Below are 18587 nucleotides of genomic sequence, written 5' to 3'. Positions count from 1 at the left end.
TTTGTCCAAAGGAGAACCAAACAAAGCCGCTCTGTCATATGAGATATATTGCAAAGCTCTCTTGGAATCAGCATCCCCTTTCTAAGATCTTAACCAAAATGTGCTCTAAGCTGCCACTGCTAGGGTGAAGGTTTTTGACAATACCTGATCCGCATCCAGAACCGCATCCCCTAAAAACTCAGCAGCATCTTTAAATATGCTCTGCCAGTTCTAGTGATGGTGACGAAAGCTGCCACCATCACCGGGTGCAGGGACACCCCAGATGCTAAATAAATCGATTTCAAAATCGCTTCACACTTTTTGTCAGTATCTGTCTTTAAGCGACGCTGCATTCAGCAACGGAAAAACAGTAGACTTCGCCAAGTGTGCAATAGGAGCATCGATACTCGGATGAGTATCTCATGATCCTACCTCTGAATCTGAAAAGTGGTAGAAAAGTTTGTATTGTCTGGGAATCTGAAATTTAAGTCTAGCCTTGTCCCAAATTTTCAACAGTTCTGCAGAAGGAGGGAAGAAAACTGTTCTTCTCTTTGCCCTTTTAAATATGGAGGTCTACAGATTGTTCCCCATCCGATATGTTAAGAACCTATCGCACTGCCAGGATAAGGTCCTCAATGCCCTGTCTATTGGACATATCCTCCTCACCTGTGGGCAACTCCTCATAGTCAGGATCCTCTAGAACATCACCATCTCCAAATTCGGATGGATCCGTGTCCGAATCTACTAACTCTAACTTTACGCGGTAAAGTTAAACTCTAACTAACTTTACGCGGTCCCCCTGCCATACTCGAATGGAACAATTTTTCAAGGTAGACACTCTGGTCAACCCCTGCACAGACCGTTTCAAACTACTCATCCAAACAGGCTCCTGGGAGACCCCTGGACCACCCTGTAGCAACTGAGATGCCTGTCCCAAAGGAATGGTGTCTGAGGACTGCGTACCCGGAGAAGAGGAAAACGTATCAGCACCTACCATCTCCAGGCATGGGTTGTCTCTCCTCAATTTGGCAATAGACCGTGCCAGCTCTTTAGTCCAAGCTGGTTCCACGATGTCTGCAGCACCCACAGACGAGACCCCGTCCAGGTCCTCGGCCTCGCATACCGTGCACAGGCCCCCCTGGTCTGACTATCCACCAGGCAATTTGAAATCACACCTAGTACAGGTGTAGTACATTAGAGAGACAGCCTTGGATTTGGCCCCGGTACCTCTTTCTGACATATTGCAAAACAGAACTGTAGTTCTTATAACAAAGAAGAACTGTACAGTATATGACAAACTGTAACACTATAGATATACACAATAATACAGTGCTTCAGCTAAGATAAGAACCAGAATTGTTCTGGAATTTACCCCCACAGGATGTATAGCAGATAGAAAACACACAAACACTGAAAAAGATAAAAAACAGCAAAGCCACTCTATATCTACTGGTTCTCAATCCCCAGGGATGTGTCTGCATCTGAGTGTCCAGCAGGCAGGGTGGGAAATGGCTGATAAACTTGCCAGAGCCCTGGAAAAAAACAGGTGAGTTAATTACCTAACCACGCCCACTTAACTCTTTGCTGGCCTGCACAAAATCAGCAAAAAACATACATTTGTAATTGCAGAAAGAAAACACACATCAGACCAAGGTGGGGACTGCGCTCCAGCGACAGCTCCCCCCACCAGCATAACATGCCTCACTACCTGTTTGCACCTCAACTCCTCCAAATGCCAGTTGACAGGCTGGGCAACTGGACCGCAAGTAGCTCCGCCTCTACAGCAGTCATGGGCGACCGAAGCATGCTGCCGTGGCTCCCGAGGCGGCCCGCATCGCCTCCCTTAAAGCGGCTGGGTCCTGGACACTACCGGAGTGCCAGGTGATCCTTTTCCCGGAAGCCCTACATAAATCAGGGTGGGCAGCACTCGAGTGCCTCTGGCGCTCTCCCTGAAGTACCCGCGGCAGTCACCCAGTGTGGGCCGCGGAGAAATCCTATGTATAAAAAACACAAAAAAACTCTAAGACTAAACTGAAAGTGCCCTACTCCATAGGCACTAAGAACAAAACTGAGCTCTTCCTGTGGAGAGGGCATAGAGGGGAGGGGAGCAGGCTAGACAAGTTTTTTAGTGCCATTACTCCCACAGCGCACTCTATACCCCAAGGTGAGCAGTATCCCCCAACTAGTGTGAAAGAGAAAACACTAATCAGCGTCAATGGTGCAATCGCAAACATCCAATCACAAGAGGTTGACTAGTGCCGAAGAACATCATCAACATCCAATATTAGAATCTGCCTATGACTACCAGCAAACAATATGGCTTTCTCATGCATATCTGCATCGGTTTGCAATTGCGGAAACACGCACTTACTATACTCACCCTACATTAGAACGCCCCGACACCATGTATGTGCATGTATATATTGTCATTTACTCATGCATTGTACGCAGACACAAGCAACTGCACATAGACATATTACAATTTCAATAAACATTTATATCAGGAAACACTGGTATAAATATACCATAATATATACTCTTCATACATTACTATTTGATTTACACTTTTAGTTAACAAGCTATTGCAATCTTCTTAAACTGCATATTTCAAAAGACCATATAGTGCACTGAACTAATCAATTCAGCCTTGGTCAAGGGTTCAGAGAACACAATGTAACAATCTCTCATTTTATAAACTTTCCAACTTTTTAGATGTATATGTTATAGGTGAGCTGTTCTTTAACAAAAAGATAAAGAAACAAATTCAGTGACACATGGGCAGACCAATTCCCTGAGCAAACTGTTTTCTTAGTATTGTTGTAATGCAAAATCTACAATCAGATAGGCTTGCCACTTTGACACGAAAATAATGTATTTTTTTACATAGCAGCTAGCAGTAGTACAATGTGAGATAAAGCCTCCATTGTCATCTCTGGGCTTCAGGAAAATTACAGCTGTAATGTTTAAACACATACATTACAAATTCAAACTGAAAAATATAGGAAATGGTGCACAAAATGTTTCATGTGCTATGGGTCCCTTACACTTTAACCCAGTGTTTCCCAACCCCAATCCTCAAGTACCCCTAACACTGCAGGTTTTCCAGGTGACCAATGATATATTTTGCCACTTGTGGATCTTTCAAAATGTGTCAGTCAGTAATGATTACACCTGTGCTCCAGCAAAGTGATATGGAAAACATGTACTGTTAGGGGTACTTGAGAACTAGGGTTGAGAAACACCGCTTTAACCCAACAAACTGCTAGAATCTAAGACTACATTCACGCTTGCCAGTGTTAAGAAGCGATATAGACTTTACAGCAACTAAAATACCATAGAGCCAATAGTATTCCATTCATAACAATTTTCTTCTTATATTTCTGAACAGTATAAAATGTTGCCAACGTGTGGGCTTCAACCTTTAAGGCTGCTTTACTAGCACATATGAAAGTAGTGAGAGACTTAAAGATATGGTGGATTAAGATTTCCTACTGTTCCCTGGTTGCAACTTCCATGCCATGCTTCCTGAACATTCCCTCTCCTCCTTTGAAGTCCATACCATAAATTTATTCTCTCCACTTCATCTCTGACCTTGCCCTGAGATTCACTCCTTCTCAACATCTTTCATGTGCCTCTGACCTACACCTTTTCTCTGGTAACCTTCAAGACTTCTCCAATATTGCTCCTCACTTATGGAGCTCCCTACCCCGCCTGGCCAGACTCTCCGACAACCTTCGATCTTTCAAGCACGTTCTGAAAATCCACCTCAATGATATAGACTATCCTCTGCATGTTCTACCCAGGGCCGCCGAGAGGGGGGGGAGCGGGTACTAATTACCGGGCATGTCAGGGGGAAGGCCCGGGCCCTTGCGCTGCCAATTTTTTTCTTTATTTTTTTCAAAACAAATTTTTTTTCTTTTTCTTTTGCAGCGGGAGGTGGGGGGAGCAGGGTAGTTAAAAAAAACAAAACAAACTCACGTGTGATCGCGGCGGCGGCGGCGGCCCTCCTCTCTGCTCCATTCAGACTGTCTGAATGCCGGGTGTGACGTCATCATGTCACGCCCAGCATTCAGTCAGTCTGGAGCAATGGAGCACAGAGCAGCAGAGAAGACCAAGAGAGAAGAGAGAAGAGAGGGGGTGGGCAGCATGACAGAGGGGTTAATAAACGAGGGGGGCAGCATGACAGAGGTGTTAAAAAACGAGGGGGCACAGAGGGGTTAAAAAACGGGGGGGGGGGGGGCAGCATGACAGAGGGGTTAATAAACGAGGGAGGGCACAGAGGGGTTAAAAAACGGGGCAGCATGGCACAGTGGGGTTAAAAAGGGGGGGGGAGGCATGGCACAGTGGGATTGAAAAAGGGGGGGAGCAGCATAGTATAGTGTGATAAAGGGGAGCCAGGTAAAGGGGGCAAAAGCAGCATGGAGGGCGCAGTGTGATCATAAGGCATGGCGATGATGAAGGGGCACATTATTGTAATATTGGAGCTGGAAGAAGGCCTAATTATTTATTGTGGATGGTATTGATTTAACGCCAGGGTTGTTTGGAATTAATGTAGCTATTTTTTTCCAAATAGGGCCCCCAGAATTCCAGGACCCAGACAAGCCGCAACTAAAGAAACATGCAGCCACAGGTGGTGAAAGTGAGAACAACAGGTAGGAGAGAGCATGACAGTATGTGAAATGTTGTGATTCTAGTAGGGACAATGTCAATTTTTGGTGAGTGTTGTGCCCAATGTAAGGTGCAGGCCAAGACTGAACTCTTTGTGTACACACTGCATTTTTTCTATACTACACTGTGGTGCTAGATGTCCTGAATCAGGAGTGCTTGGACATATGTGACGCTCGGGCGAATTAAGAGCCTAGTGATTTTGATGTTTTAGCCACGCCCCAATGGCGCATTTGCCACGCCCCCAAATGCATGACCACACCTCCGTTGTTGTTTTTTTTAAGCATACTCAAGTATAAGGGGGGCCCCATGAATTTGTTGTACCGGGGCCCTGAATTCCTCTTGGCAGCCCTGGTTCTACCAGCTACTGTCCCATGTCCAATCTGTGTCTCACTAGTTCCTATTGTATCATCATTGCCCTCTTCCTCTAGACTATAAGATCTCACTATCCTGTCTCATGCCTGCACTTCCATTGTCATTCTTGTTCTGTTTTTATGTGTGATTGCATTTTGTTTGATTTGCAGTTCTGTCTAGCACTGCAGTATTTTTTGTTGTCTTACAAATAAACAATGCTTATGATATGTGTAATATCTATATGTGCTAAGCAATGGTATTTGGGGTAATTTATGGAGAAAGTGGGGAATGCAAAAAACAGGTCAGTGCATCAAAATAAGGAAAGCACTGTCATGAGCAAAAAGGTAAATTAAAGGAATACAGAGTGAACCAATAACAGATAATGATTAGTATTATCCACCAGCTCAGAGTTGTACTAGCTAAAGACATAAGATAATTGGTGGGTAGATAACCTGTGGCCCTCTCAAGCTGAGCATCAGAGTTTTCCAAATTGCCAGGCTAGAATGGAATCCAGTGGCGTACAGAAATTTGTAATTCTGATTTAGAGGGCAAGCTGTAAAGCCCTTCACTTTGGCAGAAGATATTAGTGCATCACTGTTGTCAGTCTTTGTGTGTTTATTATATATTTAAATTAAGAACTATCCTTCACTTTGAAAATGGTGAGCAGGTCATTGATATTCTTGAACTCTTTACTCTTTCTCTTGCCAAGTTACCCTTCCTTATTTTTTAGTAGCGATGCAGGCCTCACACAAGAAACGAGCTTGATTGTGGTACTAGAACTGTATACCGAAACGCTTTGTTCTGTGTCATCACCCACTGAGAGTGAAGAAGGGGTTGGCGGCAATAACTTGACCATGACACACAACTATGATGGGAGTATTGCAGCAATATGCTACTCGCATACAAATCACTGACATTGCAGTACCTTTAACCAGATAACACATGGTGGATGAATAAGCAGACATACCGTTCGTGGATTACGGATGAAAATTTTTGATCTTCCAAAGGAAAATTCTTCTTTAGGAATTTCCAAATCATGGAGAAGCACTTCTACACCAACTCTATAAACAAGTAAAAAAAAATAGATTAAATAAACCTTTAGCTGCTTGCCTAAACTAAATGCACCTTGGGCCCGATTCATTAAGGTAAGTAAAGCAAAAAAAAAAAAAAAAAGGAATAACTGTGCAACTAAGCAAAACCATGCGGCATTGAAGCTGAAGGATGTGTTACATTAACAAACAGTCACTATTTAACTTATTTGCAAAATAATAAACTAATTTACTAAACTAAATCACTAACACACTGATCTCATACCTGTTTTTTTCTGTCTTTTAATGCTTACCAACTGGACTTATACCTGTGGTCCTTAAGGATCGTCCAGGACAATTGAACCATTGAACTGTCTTGAACTACATTATTATTCCACTGAACTTGGGCTATATACCCCTGTTAACGCACCTGATAGGCTCATTTGGAATTAAAAACACGTCTAAAAGTGCACATGCACACCAAAAAAAGCATAGGAAATAGATCAGCTTGTACTTTTTTGCTTATCGTTGACTTGCCTGTCCTTAGGCAGACAGGGACAGACAAGTAGAGTATTGAATAGGTGTGTTCATGGAATTGTGACACAAATGGACATGGGCGCGTGCACACACATATACCCGCCCATCAGGAGGTGTATCTTAGGGGTGCTGAAGGACAGCACGATGATGAGGATGACAATACTCCAGCAGCTTCAGGTTGGCTGATCGAGTACGGACCCCTCAATGCGATAGTACTTAATTCATTAGTGTTGTGGCTATACTATATGAAGTTGCAGCCATTTACTCACATTACTTTACTGACGTTTCCATTTGAACTAATGCAGAAGATTCACATTTAATTTTTAAAGGGGAAAAAACACATGCATTTAGTTTCATTTGTATTTCGTATGTGTGTCAGATCAAGGTTTTAAGATTATCAACCGCTCCCATATTGATTTATTTCCCTTTACTGGATTACTTCTGATTAAGACTGAAGTTAAGTACTAAGGGCTTTAACAGATGTATACTGGAGAGAAATATCTGGTGTACCCAACTGTCTGGAGTTTGTAGAGATGTACTGTTCCAGCAGCACCAGTGAGATGAGGCTTAGACACCCAATTACTCAAGCCGTGACATTTTGGTGCTCACCCCTCATCCAAACTGGGAGGGGGTTTGACTAACTTGGCTTTGCAGTGTAAGAGTTGAGTGGATAAAACAGAACCCCCAGTATAAGGATAAGGAGTTTTAGGCTGCACTCTATCATATCAGGGTGGGGGCATTTAGACTGACCAAGGGCCTCAGCACTACAACTACTTTAAAAGAGAGTGACACAGAATTAGGCTGGAGGCTATTAGACAAACCTGCGAGCGCGCCCCCCCCCCCCCCCCAATCAGGTCTATAGTGGCTAGTAGGGCCCTACGGCACCAATTGGGGGCTCCAAGCACTAGGTGTCCGGTTTGTATGATTTTTCACACCAGTCAGCAGGACAAAAAGTTAGTACATAATAAGGCTCAATCAAAATAATTTTTACTCGGAATACACCATTTCTTGTCATTCATCACAGTATAACACAACTTTGAATATGTCATTTATCATCCAATATTATGAGTTTTTGGTGTAATGTTCAGTAAGGGATTTAGCAAAAGAAAGTTTTCATCATAGGTGTGTCAAAATGAACCTTCAATTAGCAGAAGATATCTATGAAATATAATTGTATAACATCAATAGAAATATTGTCTGTTCCTAGTTTTGTGCACGATGCATAAGATGTTTATTGTAACTGAAAATTCAAAGCTTTCTGGTACAGAACAAAGGCGCATTTCTGGCACACTTTCAGAGCATTAGTAATTCTTACAAAGAAGGAAAAAAGTACACATGGTAGAAAGCTGGAGGAAATCTTGATACTGCAAACGGACAGTTCAACATTTAAATGGTTACTATGCTATATTATTCACACCTGACTTTTGCTTTCACATTTCAAAAACAAAATTCTGCAAAAAAATTTGGAAAAAATCTAACATGTTTCATATTATTTATACTGTTGCTATATATATGGCAACTAAATGGCAACAATAAAACAGTAATCAAATTTATTGTCCTACTCTTTAAACAGAGTATGAATTGTCAAAACAGACATTCTAAGAGAACAGTACGGTGCCGTTATGCATTTCTAGTAAACCATACACCACAGTAATGTACGTCTATCTGCATTCCAACTTCGGTGTTCTTTCATTTAGTCTTTTTTAAGCAGATATCCATCTAGTCTGTTGTCCTCATTCATCATTCTTATTTTCAAGCCAGGTAAGGTGATCTTAAAGGAACATTCCAACCAACTAGTTCAATAAGCTATAATACATTACTGAATGTTACTGAACTGACTGTTTTTTCATGTTTTCACCTCTTGCATTGTAACATGGTTTTGTCCAGGAGACTTAAATAAGAAACTTCTTAATTTAAGTTCCTTAATGAATCAGGCCCCTACTGTTTATATTTAAACAGTGCTTTAGTAATTTGCAACACTGGCACTATCTGAACAGTAAGAATGCTGTAGAACGGCATTGCAAGCTACAGCAAGGTAACACTTAGGTCACAGACAAAATTGTAAATTTATGAGATTACAATGACTGATCATGTTAACTATTTCAGACAAACAGAACAAATTGCTAAAGTTGTACATATTGTGAACTGACAACAGGCTACAGCATGTCAGGCTGGTAGAAGACATTATTCAGGAATGTGTTGTTCTATACAATAGGAAGGAAAAAAAAGGTGATGTCTGGACTCTCGCTTTTCACATGCACTAAATGATGGGGAGGGGAGTATGATGTACATGTACAGGGCCGACCCCCCCCCAAAAAAACCACCCCCCCGCGAGAGCTGCTGCACATGCGCAGCAGCTCCGTTTCTTCAGCGCTGTTCTATACAGCAGCCGCGGCGCTGTCTAAGAAGCGTCCGCGGCGGTGCTGTATACACTACAGCACCGCCGCGGACGCTTCTTTGACAGCGCCGCGGCTGCTGTATAGGACAGTGCAGCTATAGCGGCCACTTAGTTAGCGCAGGGGGGGGGTTCTGGAGACTCAGAAACCCCCCCTGCGTGCGCCACTGATGTAAAATTAATTTTAAACTAAACAAACAGGTACACCAATGCCCACATCATACAACAGGACAATATTCAAATGCTAAATTAATCCTGTGTCACGTATGTCTGTAACATTTCTTTTTAAACACTTCACATGCACTAAATGGTGCTGGTAGGAAAAGAAAGATGAATATGTAAAAGAGATGTAAAACAAAAGAAAAAGGTATACAAATGTCATACCATATGAAGATATTTAAAGTCAAAATGAATACTGCAGCATAGCAAGTACAGACTTTACAAAGTTGAAACATTGCTGACATATCAAACATTACAATGAAATGGTTGGTCATTTAAAGTGTTTCCACCATTGTACCATCTTTGTTCAGAGCATATACAGTACTGCCCACGTGAAAAAGAAATCATCATGGCAGTTCCCAGTCAAGTAGATTATTGTAGAGGTTTTTGCTTTCACTTGTGACTACCAGTGCTACAAATGGATTTGTAACCGCACCTGCCAGACCCAACCATAGACTCAGTTATGTTCGTTTAGTCGCTATCAATAAATATTGTCCGCTGCGATCAATGTAGTTCCAACGCACAATAGAGATTTAATAGCAAGATGTAAAACAACGACAACATAAAAATAAGTACAGCCGATACATATGCACCGCACTGGATCCAGCAAAAAGTCATTCAGTCCTGAAGCCTGTGGTCAAAGTAGACTGAATGATGTTCAAAGTGCCTGGTTTATATACAGTTTGTGGTACTTAAAAAACAGTGGTGATGTCATGGCATTATTCCATTGGTTCAGGATTTAAGACAGTCCAGTACAATGCAGGTCATAGGTCAGTTCAAACGATGCTCTCCAAGAGTTGGGGGACAACTCTCCAACTGTTGCCTACATGTCTTCCCTCAGGAGCCGCCAAAATACTGGTTCAAATCAGCCTATTAGCATTCCAAACACAATATCATTTCAAGCATTAATCTTTTATCATCCATAACTAGCATACGCAGGGTGTGATCGCTTACTAAAGCGGATGTCTGATGGTGAAAAGTGGATTAGTATGACACTAAACACGATACATTTCCTATATCCTGAACCTTAGATGTCAATAAAGTGGCTTTAACATTACTAAATTAAGCTTTTAAATTTGTTACATTTGAATATAAAGGACTATGTGCTGGAATTTTATTAAGGTGAACTATTTACAAATGTATGCGCGAGTGTAAATGTATTTATAAGTGTTCGCTAGTGTTATTGCATAGCAAGCCCTTCCACGCCCTAGCGTGCTATTTGCATATTTTCAGATAAAGCAAATTAAATCGATGTTTATTAATTTGAAACGACTTCATCCAATTATTTGACTTTCACAACTCCAACTGTTCATACTTAGGGGCTAAGGGCACCCAATTAAATATTTGGATACCCAAACTTCAAAAGTAGGATGAAGCAAATAATTTCCACAAGAGTAACAGAGTAAAGCTGATTTTGTTTAATATTAGCAAATGTGACCCAGTCATTGCTTATGGCATAACAGTTTGGTGGTTGAGGGTAGTTTAAAGGTGTACACGAAGGTGGAAATGAGACAGCCCAATTAAAGCGCTCTGAATGTTACAATGCACAGGGCAGTTATGAATTACAATATGGACAGTGACAAAACAATGACCAGTAATTGGCGTTCAGACTGCAGATGGGTGCAGTGTACAGTTTTAGGTTTGATATGTAAGTGTGTGGATGGACGACAGTGTTTTGGAGGTGTAATTAACAGAATAAGTAATGTAGTGTAATGCGTGACTGTCTTGTGTGGTGATTTATTTTAGTCCAGTAAGCTTGCTGTAGAGGGCAAGGTCCCAGCTGACGACCAACTTGAACTATAGATAAGCAAAAGGACTTTGTTCCCCCTCTTTTTGCCTAATGAAGGATAGTGGGGTATGTGGCAAGAGACGTGAAGCCTGACAGCAGCAGCATTTTGAATAACATACAGTATACAGCCTTTAAAAACAGTAAAGGGCCATGGTGTATCCCTCCCACCAAGTGATGCTGGCTAGTTAGCGCGTCTGGGGCAGAACTATTATCATAAGGAAAAAAAATGCTGGATCAGGAAGAGAAGAAGGATAATGTGGGGTATGTACTGGTGGCAGACTACTAGGCAATACTATTACTGATGGCTTATTATTTGGCATGGCTACTACTGGTGGCATATCATGGACCATTAAAGTCACTGTTTGCATATCACTTGGTACTATTTGTATTGCTGAATTTTACTAGTGAAATGATTGAACATTACTGCTACTGCTCTCATATTACTGGGCATTACTAGTACCAGTGACCTGCTGTTTAGCTATTATTTGCCATTGCTGTTACTATTCATCATCATCATCATCATTTATTTATATAGCGCCACTAATTCCGCAGCGCTGTACAGAGATCTCATTTAGATCAGTCCCTGCCCCATTGGAGCTTACAGTCTAAATTCCCTAATATAAGCACACACACACACACAAACACACACAAAACACAGACAGACAGAGAGGGAGAGACTAGGGTCAATTTTGATAGCAGCCAATTGACCTACCAGTATATTTTTGGAGTGTGGGGGGAAACCGGAGCACGCGGAGGAAACCCACGCAAACACAGGGAGAACATACAAACTCCACACAGATAAGGCCATGGTCGGGAATTGAACTCATAACCCCAGTGCTGTGAGGCAGAAGTGCTAACCACTAGGCCACTCACTGTGCTGCCCATATTATACTATTGCCATATTATTGAGCATTCGTAATACTGGTGACATATTGAAGGGCATTTTACCATATGTGACATAACTGAGAAGTACTGTTACTGTAGATATACTATTGGGAATTACCAATACTGCTGTACACTTTCATGGCATCAATGCTATTGCGGACTGTTAAAGTTAAATAATTGATTGAAGGTGGTAATCAATATTTTCTGTACACTACAATCAGTAGCGATGCAAGCTATATGCAACGTAATTATTTTCACAACAACCTTTTATGAAGCTTAACATATACTAATCTATTTATATAAAATAAAGTGGTAAAGAGGCTAAAATATGTTTTCAACTTACAAATTATATAGTGTTTGGAATTATTCTGTTCGCAATTGCATGAGAACGTTTCCGGTATTATTTGTGTAGCGTTCGCAAAGTGCGGACGCTAGTTATAAATAATATTGCTTTTTCATACACTAAAAAGCCAGCTTACAGGGATCATAAAAACCAGTTTGTACAGGTCTAGAGGCAGGAAACTGAAGAAGGACATCTGGCAGTTTCAAGGAACAATGACCAGAAGAATCCACCAATGCTGTACTGAGTTCTTGGGAGGTCAAGACCCTTCGATCTATGAATGAAGACTTTAATACTGTAAATGTGTACTTTGGTTTCCAAAGCTAGAGGGGTACAATTTACAGAGTACTGATAGAAGTTTGTGCTAGCAGATGCATGCTTATGTATACCAAACTTTGCCTTTTAATATACTTTGCAAATAAAACCTTTGTGCTTTTCAACCACAGCAATCGCATCGGACAACCTTTCATTTAAAAACGATAGTTACGGACTTAACACTGACATACAGTACATGCCAATGATATCTGGAAATACACACACACACCTTGTGAAGTCTTCAAGCACCCTGTTGAAGAACCTCAGTTCCAGTAGATCATTGTAACAGTATGCATCCCAATGGCATTTCTCAATTGAATGCATATGAAATATTATTAAAAATAAAACATTTTCTTTTTAATTAACAATTTTTCTTTTTAAGTGGAATGAATAATAATAAAAAAAAAAATATATAGAATGTGTGACCTTTTGGATGATTCAGCCGCTGTATGTGAGCCCCCAAATCTAATAGTTGTCCCACCACCTGCCTAGACTGGGACCACTGGCACACAACATTCTAGGAGAGAGGGATGGAACCATACTGCTTTTACTACTTTTTAGTTTGTTTGCAGTTTAGAATGACCAAAAAATTCAAGTATTCATATATTAATATTTGTATATTGGATCCATGGGAGCAGATTCATGACTATATAACAACACAAGGCCACTGGCCAAGTGATTTTAAACAGGTTGTGGACTTGTAATATCTGTAATAATTCATGTTAGGTGGTGCATTATTCGTTAGAACAGACAAGTTTTCCTAATGAAATTACTTGTTTTAAACAATTACATCAAAACTCACATTTATACAGATATTATTTACATGGGAGATGTCAGCTGTCATCTTATCACAAAGTTGGTAAGAGAGTGGAGTAGGATGCATACAGAGATGTTAGCATAAAGTATTTTAACATTATAAATCATTTGTTTTATAACAGGAATAGTATTGGTGATTTTCATACCCAGAGATTTAACATTGTGCAACATGTTGTTCCCACTTTAAAAATATATTCATATAGTCTAAAGGCTTTATTCACTACCATCTGTAAATGACACCCCAACACATGACTTATTTATAGAAAAAACTAAAAACAAATAAAGGATGAGTATTTTAAAGCACTGAAAAATTTGTTTTTAAATATGAGACATCAAATCAATGTCAATTATTCTTATGAGTATCATTTCTATATCCACAGAATTACCAGCATACCTTATGCAGAAGATAATAAGCAGAGGATAAGCCGCATTATAGTTTGTGGTCCTTTAGGGCAAAGATAAGAAAATACTACTGGAGATGGACTCCAGGGGCAAACTTTTGGCTCCATCAGCTTTCAGTGCCTTCCAACATGCTTATTCTTTGCACATCAGGATCCCTCACTTCCCATATATAATGATTCAAAAGCAAACCTACCTTGCTGGTCCTTTCCAGTGGGGCCATGTCTGTTTGCACAACATCTTGTACCTTTCCAAACAAGGTTCATATGGCTGTCTGAAGGCATAGCCTGCTCTTCTGACCCGGACGTTTTCAAGTAGACCAAGGTAACTGACTTGGTGACGCACAAGGGCATCATTGAAGATATGGGCAGCCTTCTTGTCATTTGGCTTAACGCACCTGAAAACGTTCACAAATCCCATGTATTATAAACGAAGTAAAAAGGATAGTCCACAAATACATTGACTAGGAAACAGCAATCAAGTTTTAAGCAGTTAGGTATAAAAATGTAAAATGAATTAATTTTACCGAATATAGTTAGGATTTTTGGTTAGCAAGTTCTTCATCAGGGTTGACACTGATGCCTTGAACTGTGAACCCGCAGTTGGTGGCCTCTTGAGATTTATCTTGACTGGATTGCCTTCTGGGAACATATCCTTGATAAGTGCATGGTTTGCTTTCCACATAGCTTGGGAGAGGTCACGATAGAGCAAGTCATTGTTCTTATCAACAAACCCTTCCACTTGGTACATGACCTGGAATGCAGATGAATTGAACCACTAGGTAATACAGAAGACCCAAATGCTATAAGTGTAACAATAATTGCAAAGCTAAATACATAAAATAAATACAAAATTAAACAATTTGTTGGCAAGCAGGCAACCATAAAAGGTTGGTAACCTCAAGAAATTCTTTGTGTATAGTATATGAAGATTTTTTTCTTTATTTATTCCGGAACAGAGAATGCTTAATGTTATTAATAACCTGATCTAATTTAGGGGTAAAAATGCATGTTACCTTGTATGTTGCAAAGGGATTAAGTGCCTACTAATGTCTTTAAGTTTTCATTGAGCATGCTTTCAAGCATGCACTTTGATTTTTTAATAAAAGTGTGTCCAAGCACTAGCATATTTTTTCCCAACTTTGCTTGCAAATATTGCCTAATATTGTCTTAGCTGCTATATAGCCCATCTGAAGACCCATCTCTTCATTAGAGCCTACCCTACTCCCATCTATACGATGCACACTTACACACCCTCACAATTGTCCAAATCTTCATTCTGAGCCTGAGTCACTCCTCCTTTTCAGCCTGTTTCTTCTATGTAGTATGTAAGCTCTTTTATGAGCTGGACCCCATCTACCTTTTGTTTTCATGTCTACATTTGTTGAACCTCCATTGTACGTCCCTGTTTTATAGAAGTCCTGTTTTCTCCCCACTATACAGTGCTGTACTGTAATATAGTGCCTAGCGTAACCCCGCTAATAAATGCTTTGATAAAGCTCTTAGCGAAACGCGCGTTGGCGTTTAGCTGAGCTCACTATTTGACTGTCTAATATTATTTAAATATGTATTGAGCTGCACTACCTTACTCCTCTCCAACAGATTAGCGGGGTTACGCTAGGCACTATATTACAGTGTTAGAAAGTACATGTTATTCAGAAGTGCATATTATACTAGCTAATCCCTTACTAGTTAGTCCTTGGGCTCTCACACTTAAGAGCACCTCACTCATTAGCAGACTTAGAGGTAGATAAACGGATTAGGTGGTGAGACAGGTATCTAGATATTTAGTGATACCTAACCCCAGTCTCCTATATTGCTCAATTCATGTACTTGAACATACTGTTACATCATTACTATTTAGCAGTAGAGGGGTGAGAATATGTACCTCTGTACCATTAGATTATCAATATCCACACTACAATAACCAGTGTAGTACCTAGTTCTACCCCTAGGAGCAATAATAGGGGACTGCTTTTTGAGAGGAGATATGTATATAGTCATTAATGGGAAACTATGTGTCCTGTAATAAACCTATGAAATGATAGAAGGATTGGATACACAACAAGGATAATCCATCATACTTTTTTATATACTGAATTCAATATCAATACCTTATATGATATTGGTACAGCTCATTTCTTAACATTATTGACAGAACACAGTGAGACAGCATAGTAGTCTTTTTTACTACTTTTTAACAGTGTTCTACCCAGTTTATTTGGTCAACATTTTTATTGACTGAGTGTTTTTAAATTATTTCGCTAACCAATTATTTGTTTACTCTAATAAAGATATTACTCTTAACAGAAATACATTGTATATATTGTACCAAAAGAGTGCCCTATATACACATTTTCCTACCCTTTCCCCCTTTCCTTTTTCCCTTTTCTAAAGGTATATATTGGCAATGTGTAGGAGCACCTCCCCATTTGATGAGACAAATAGATCTCTGTGATATATAAGGGGTTGAGCTTGGTGCGGTGAAAATTGTTATGTTTGGCTCATGGCTTTGTTGACACAACCAAGCACCTCACTCCCAGTCTGAGAAGCATTGGATGCTACCTAACATGCCTCTTGCTAAGTTTAGAAGCAGAGGGGATGGGTGTGGTGCAGCCTTGTCAGTGTTAATAACCAAGAGTATAGAGTAGCATCTCATGATAGCGTTTGCATGGTGCACTTTTCCAGATAGCAAAAACTGACCATTTAGTGCAACTGAATACTAACTATAATAAAAAATTAAAACTATTTTCTTAGTCAATTGCAGAGTTCATACTTTCATTATAAGCTTCATAGTAAAAAGGTGAATGAAAGGATATGAGACATCTAGATATAATCACTTTCCTGTTTTACACATTTAGAGTCAGAAGCAAGTCAATTTTGTTTTGCAATAACATACACATTTAGCTACTACGCATGTGTACCAAGACTATATATGAATACTAATCACCTGGAGAGGCAGAACTGGGGAGGGCAGTGGCAGGCAAGAGTAATTTCAGTACAGTAAGGGTGTGTTCATGTAATGGAGACACAATTAGACATGGGCGTATCCCCAGATAGCTACCCACAAGACCTGAGGCTTGACAGTTCTATTTTATAGTCACCTTTGTCATTCTATCTAGCCACTTCTGATTGATTGCATATTTACACATCCAATCGAACAATTACCTTAATTATTAGCATTGTGGCTGTATTATATCAAATTGTGGGCATATATTTGCATTACATAACTGACATTTCCATTTCAACTACTGCAGGAAAGAAGATTCCCATTTTCATTTTTAAAGATGTGGTGATGTTTGTATTTCATTAGATATTGGGGCAGATTGAATTGGCCGCCAAGCTTTATTACCATTTATACTGTAAAACAGGGTTGTCCAACCCGCGGCCCACGACGTCTGTAAATGTGGCCCAGAAGGAGTTTTGGTTGTGGCAAGGGGGCAGCACTAATGGAAAAAAAAAATCCTGCAAAAAAAGAAAAGAAAATACTTACCTTGCGGTCACGTCAGCTGGTACTCCGGCTCCCTCCCTTGATTCCTCCTCCGTGCAGTGCTCGCAGTGAATGTCGGGCGTGATGTCATCACGCCCAACATTCATTGCGGAGCGCAGCACAGAGGAGTCACCCGCGCGAGAAGAACAATCAGCAGCACAGAATTGGAGAAAAGAAGAGAAGAGGACAGGAGAACAAGCCGATTAAAAGGTAAGTTAAGGGGGATTTTTTTTATTATTTCAAGGGATGCTGACCAGTGAATAAAAGTCACCTGGTCCTGGAGCATCATGGACCTTATCTCCCTGCTACATACTTCTACTTGTAATACTAATGGGGCATTATATATTATTCTCTTTGGCCCATTATAAGTTGTTATCCCTTAACTAACATAGTGGTGTAATTAGCAAAACAGGTCACAATTTGGGGTCACAGTGATGTATATGTCAGGTACCGCAGGCCTGGTCAGGGCACCCTGATATACAATGCACTTTATTGATATTGCATTGAAACAATACAAAAAGTGATTATAGTATAATAACTAGAGAGGATTTTTTGAACAGGGCGATTGAAAGGTAAGTATAGGGGGATTTGAAAAAAAAGTGATATATATATATATATATATATATATATATATATCACTTTTTTTTTCTCATATATATATATGTTAACTATGTTTTCTATGGTTTTTTGGATGATCAGCTATCGTTAGTGTTAGTGTATCTTATGTGCGGCCCAAACCAACTCGTCGTCTTCCAATGTGGCCCAGGAAAGCTAAAAGGTTGGACACCCCTGCTGTAAAAGGCTGCAAGCAAGAGAAAGCGATACTTCAACTAAAATAATGAAGAAAAAAAATCGCTGCATAGTGTCTTGCGGTCGTTCCGGGATTTTTTATTTAGATTTTTTTTTTTAGAATTGAATCTGCCTCCTTATATTGAAAATGTAAATGTCACATTTTTTAATAACTGTGAAGACAATATTCTCACGTGTGATATGGCACAGCTCTATATTATTATATTGTGTAGAAATGTTTTGAGCATTTACTACTAACACTATCAAGCCACATTTCCACTCTACACAACACATGGTGCACCTGAGGTACATCTTGCAATACTACTACGGTTTTTAAGCTAAATGCATGTTAAACTGTGTCTAGCTAAACAGAAATACTCTTCTCTGGGGGGGTTTCTTCTACATACATTCAGAGTGTAAAAGTATCCACCTATAAATGAGTCCAAATATGAGTGCTTTAGTTGGGCACTCACTGTACATATGTTTTTCGTTTTTCTAAGAATTTGATAGGAACAGTTGTAATCTTATGTCTATTACCAATTGTAAAGTGCTGTGCACTATGCTGGCGCTAAATAAACGCTAATAAAT

The 18587-nt window shown here is 40.0% G+C and overlaps 1 protein-coding gene across 3 annotated transcripts in view; it reads right to left on the bottom strand.

Annotated features, from left to right (window-relative positions):
- Window positions 1-18587, bottom strand: part of MYO1B (myosin IB) — a 172366-nt gene that overhangs the window by 34765 nt on the left and 119014 nt on the right. For all 3 annotated transcript variants that reach the window (XM_075179930.1, XM_075179931.1, XM_075179932.1), the window contains exons 17-19: window positions 14248-14474; window positions 13918-14118; window positions 5966-6059 (exon numbers count right to left, since the gene is read on the bottom strand). In XM_075179930.1, the coding sequence (XP_075036031.1) occupies window positions 5966-6059; window positions 13918-14118; window positions 14248-14474 (522 nt within the window). The remainder of the gene's footprint in view (window positions 1-5965; window positions 6060-13917; window positions 14119-14247; window positions 14475-18587) is intronic.

Source organism: Mixophyes fleayi, chromosome 7, assembly GCF_038048845.1.
Source record: "Mixophyes fleayi isolate aMixFle1 chromosome 7, aMixFle1.hap1, whole genome shotgun sequence".
Taxonomy (NCBI): domain Eukaryota; kingdom Metazoa; phylum Chordata; class Amphibia; order Anura; family Limnodynastidae; genus Mixophyes; species Mixophyes fleayi.
This window is presented reverse-complemented; position numbering and strand designations above follow the sequence as displayed.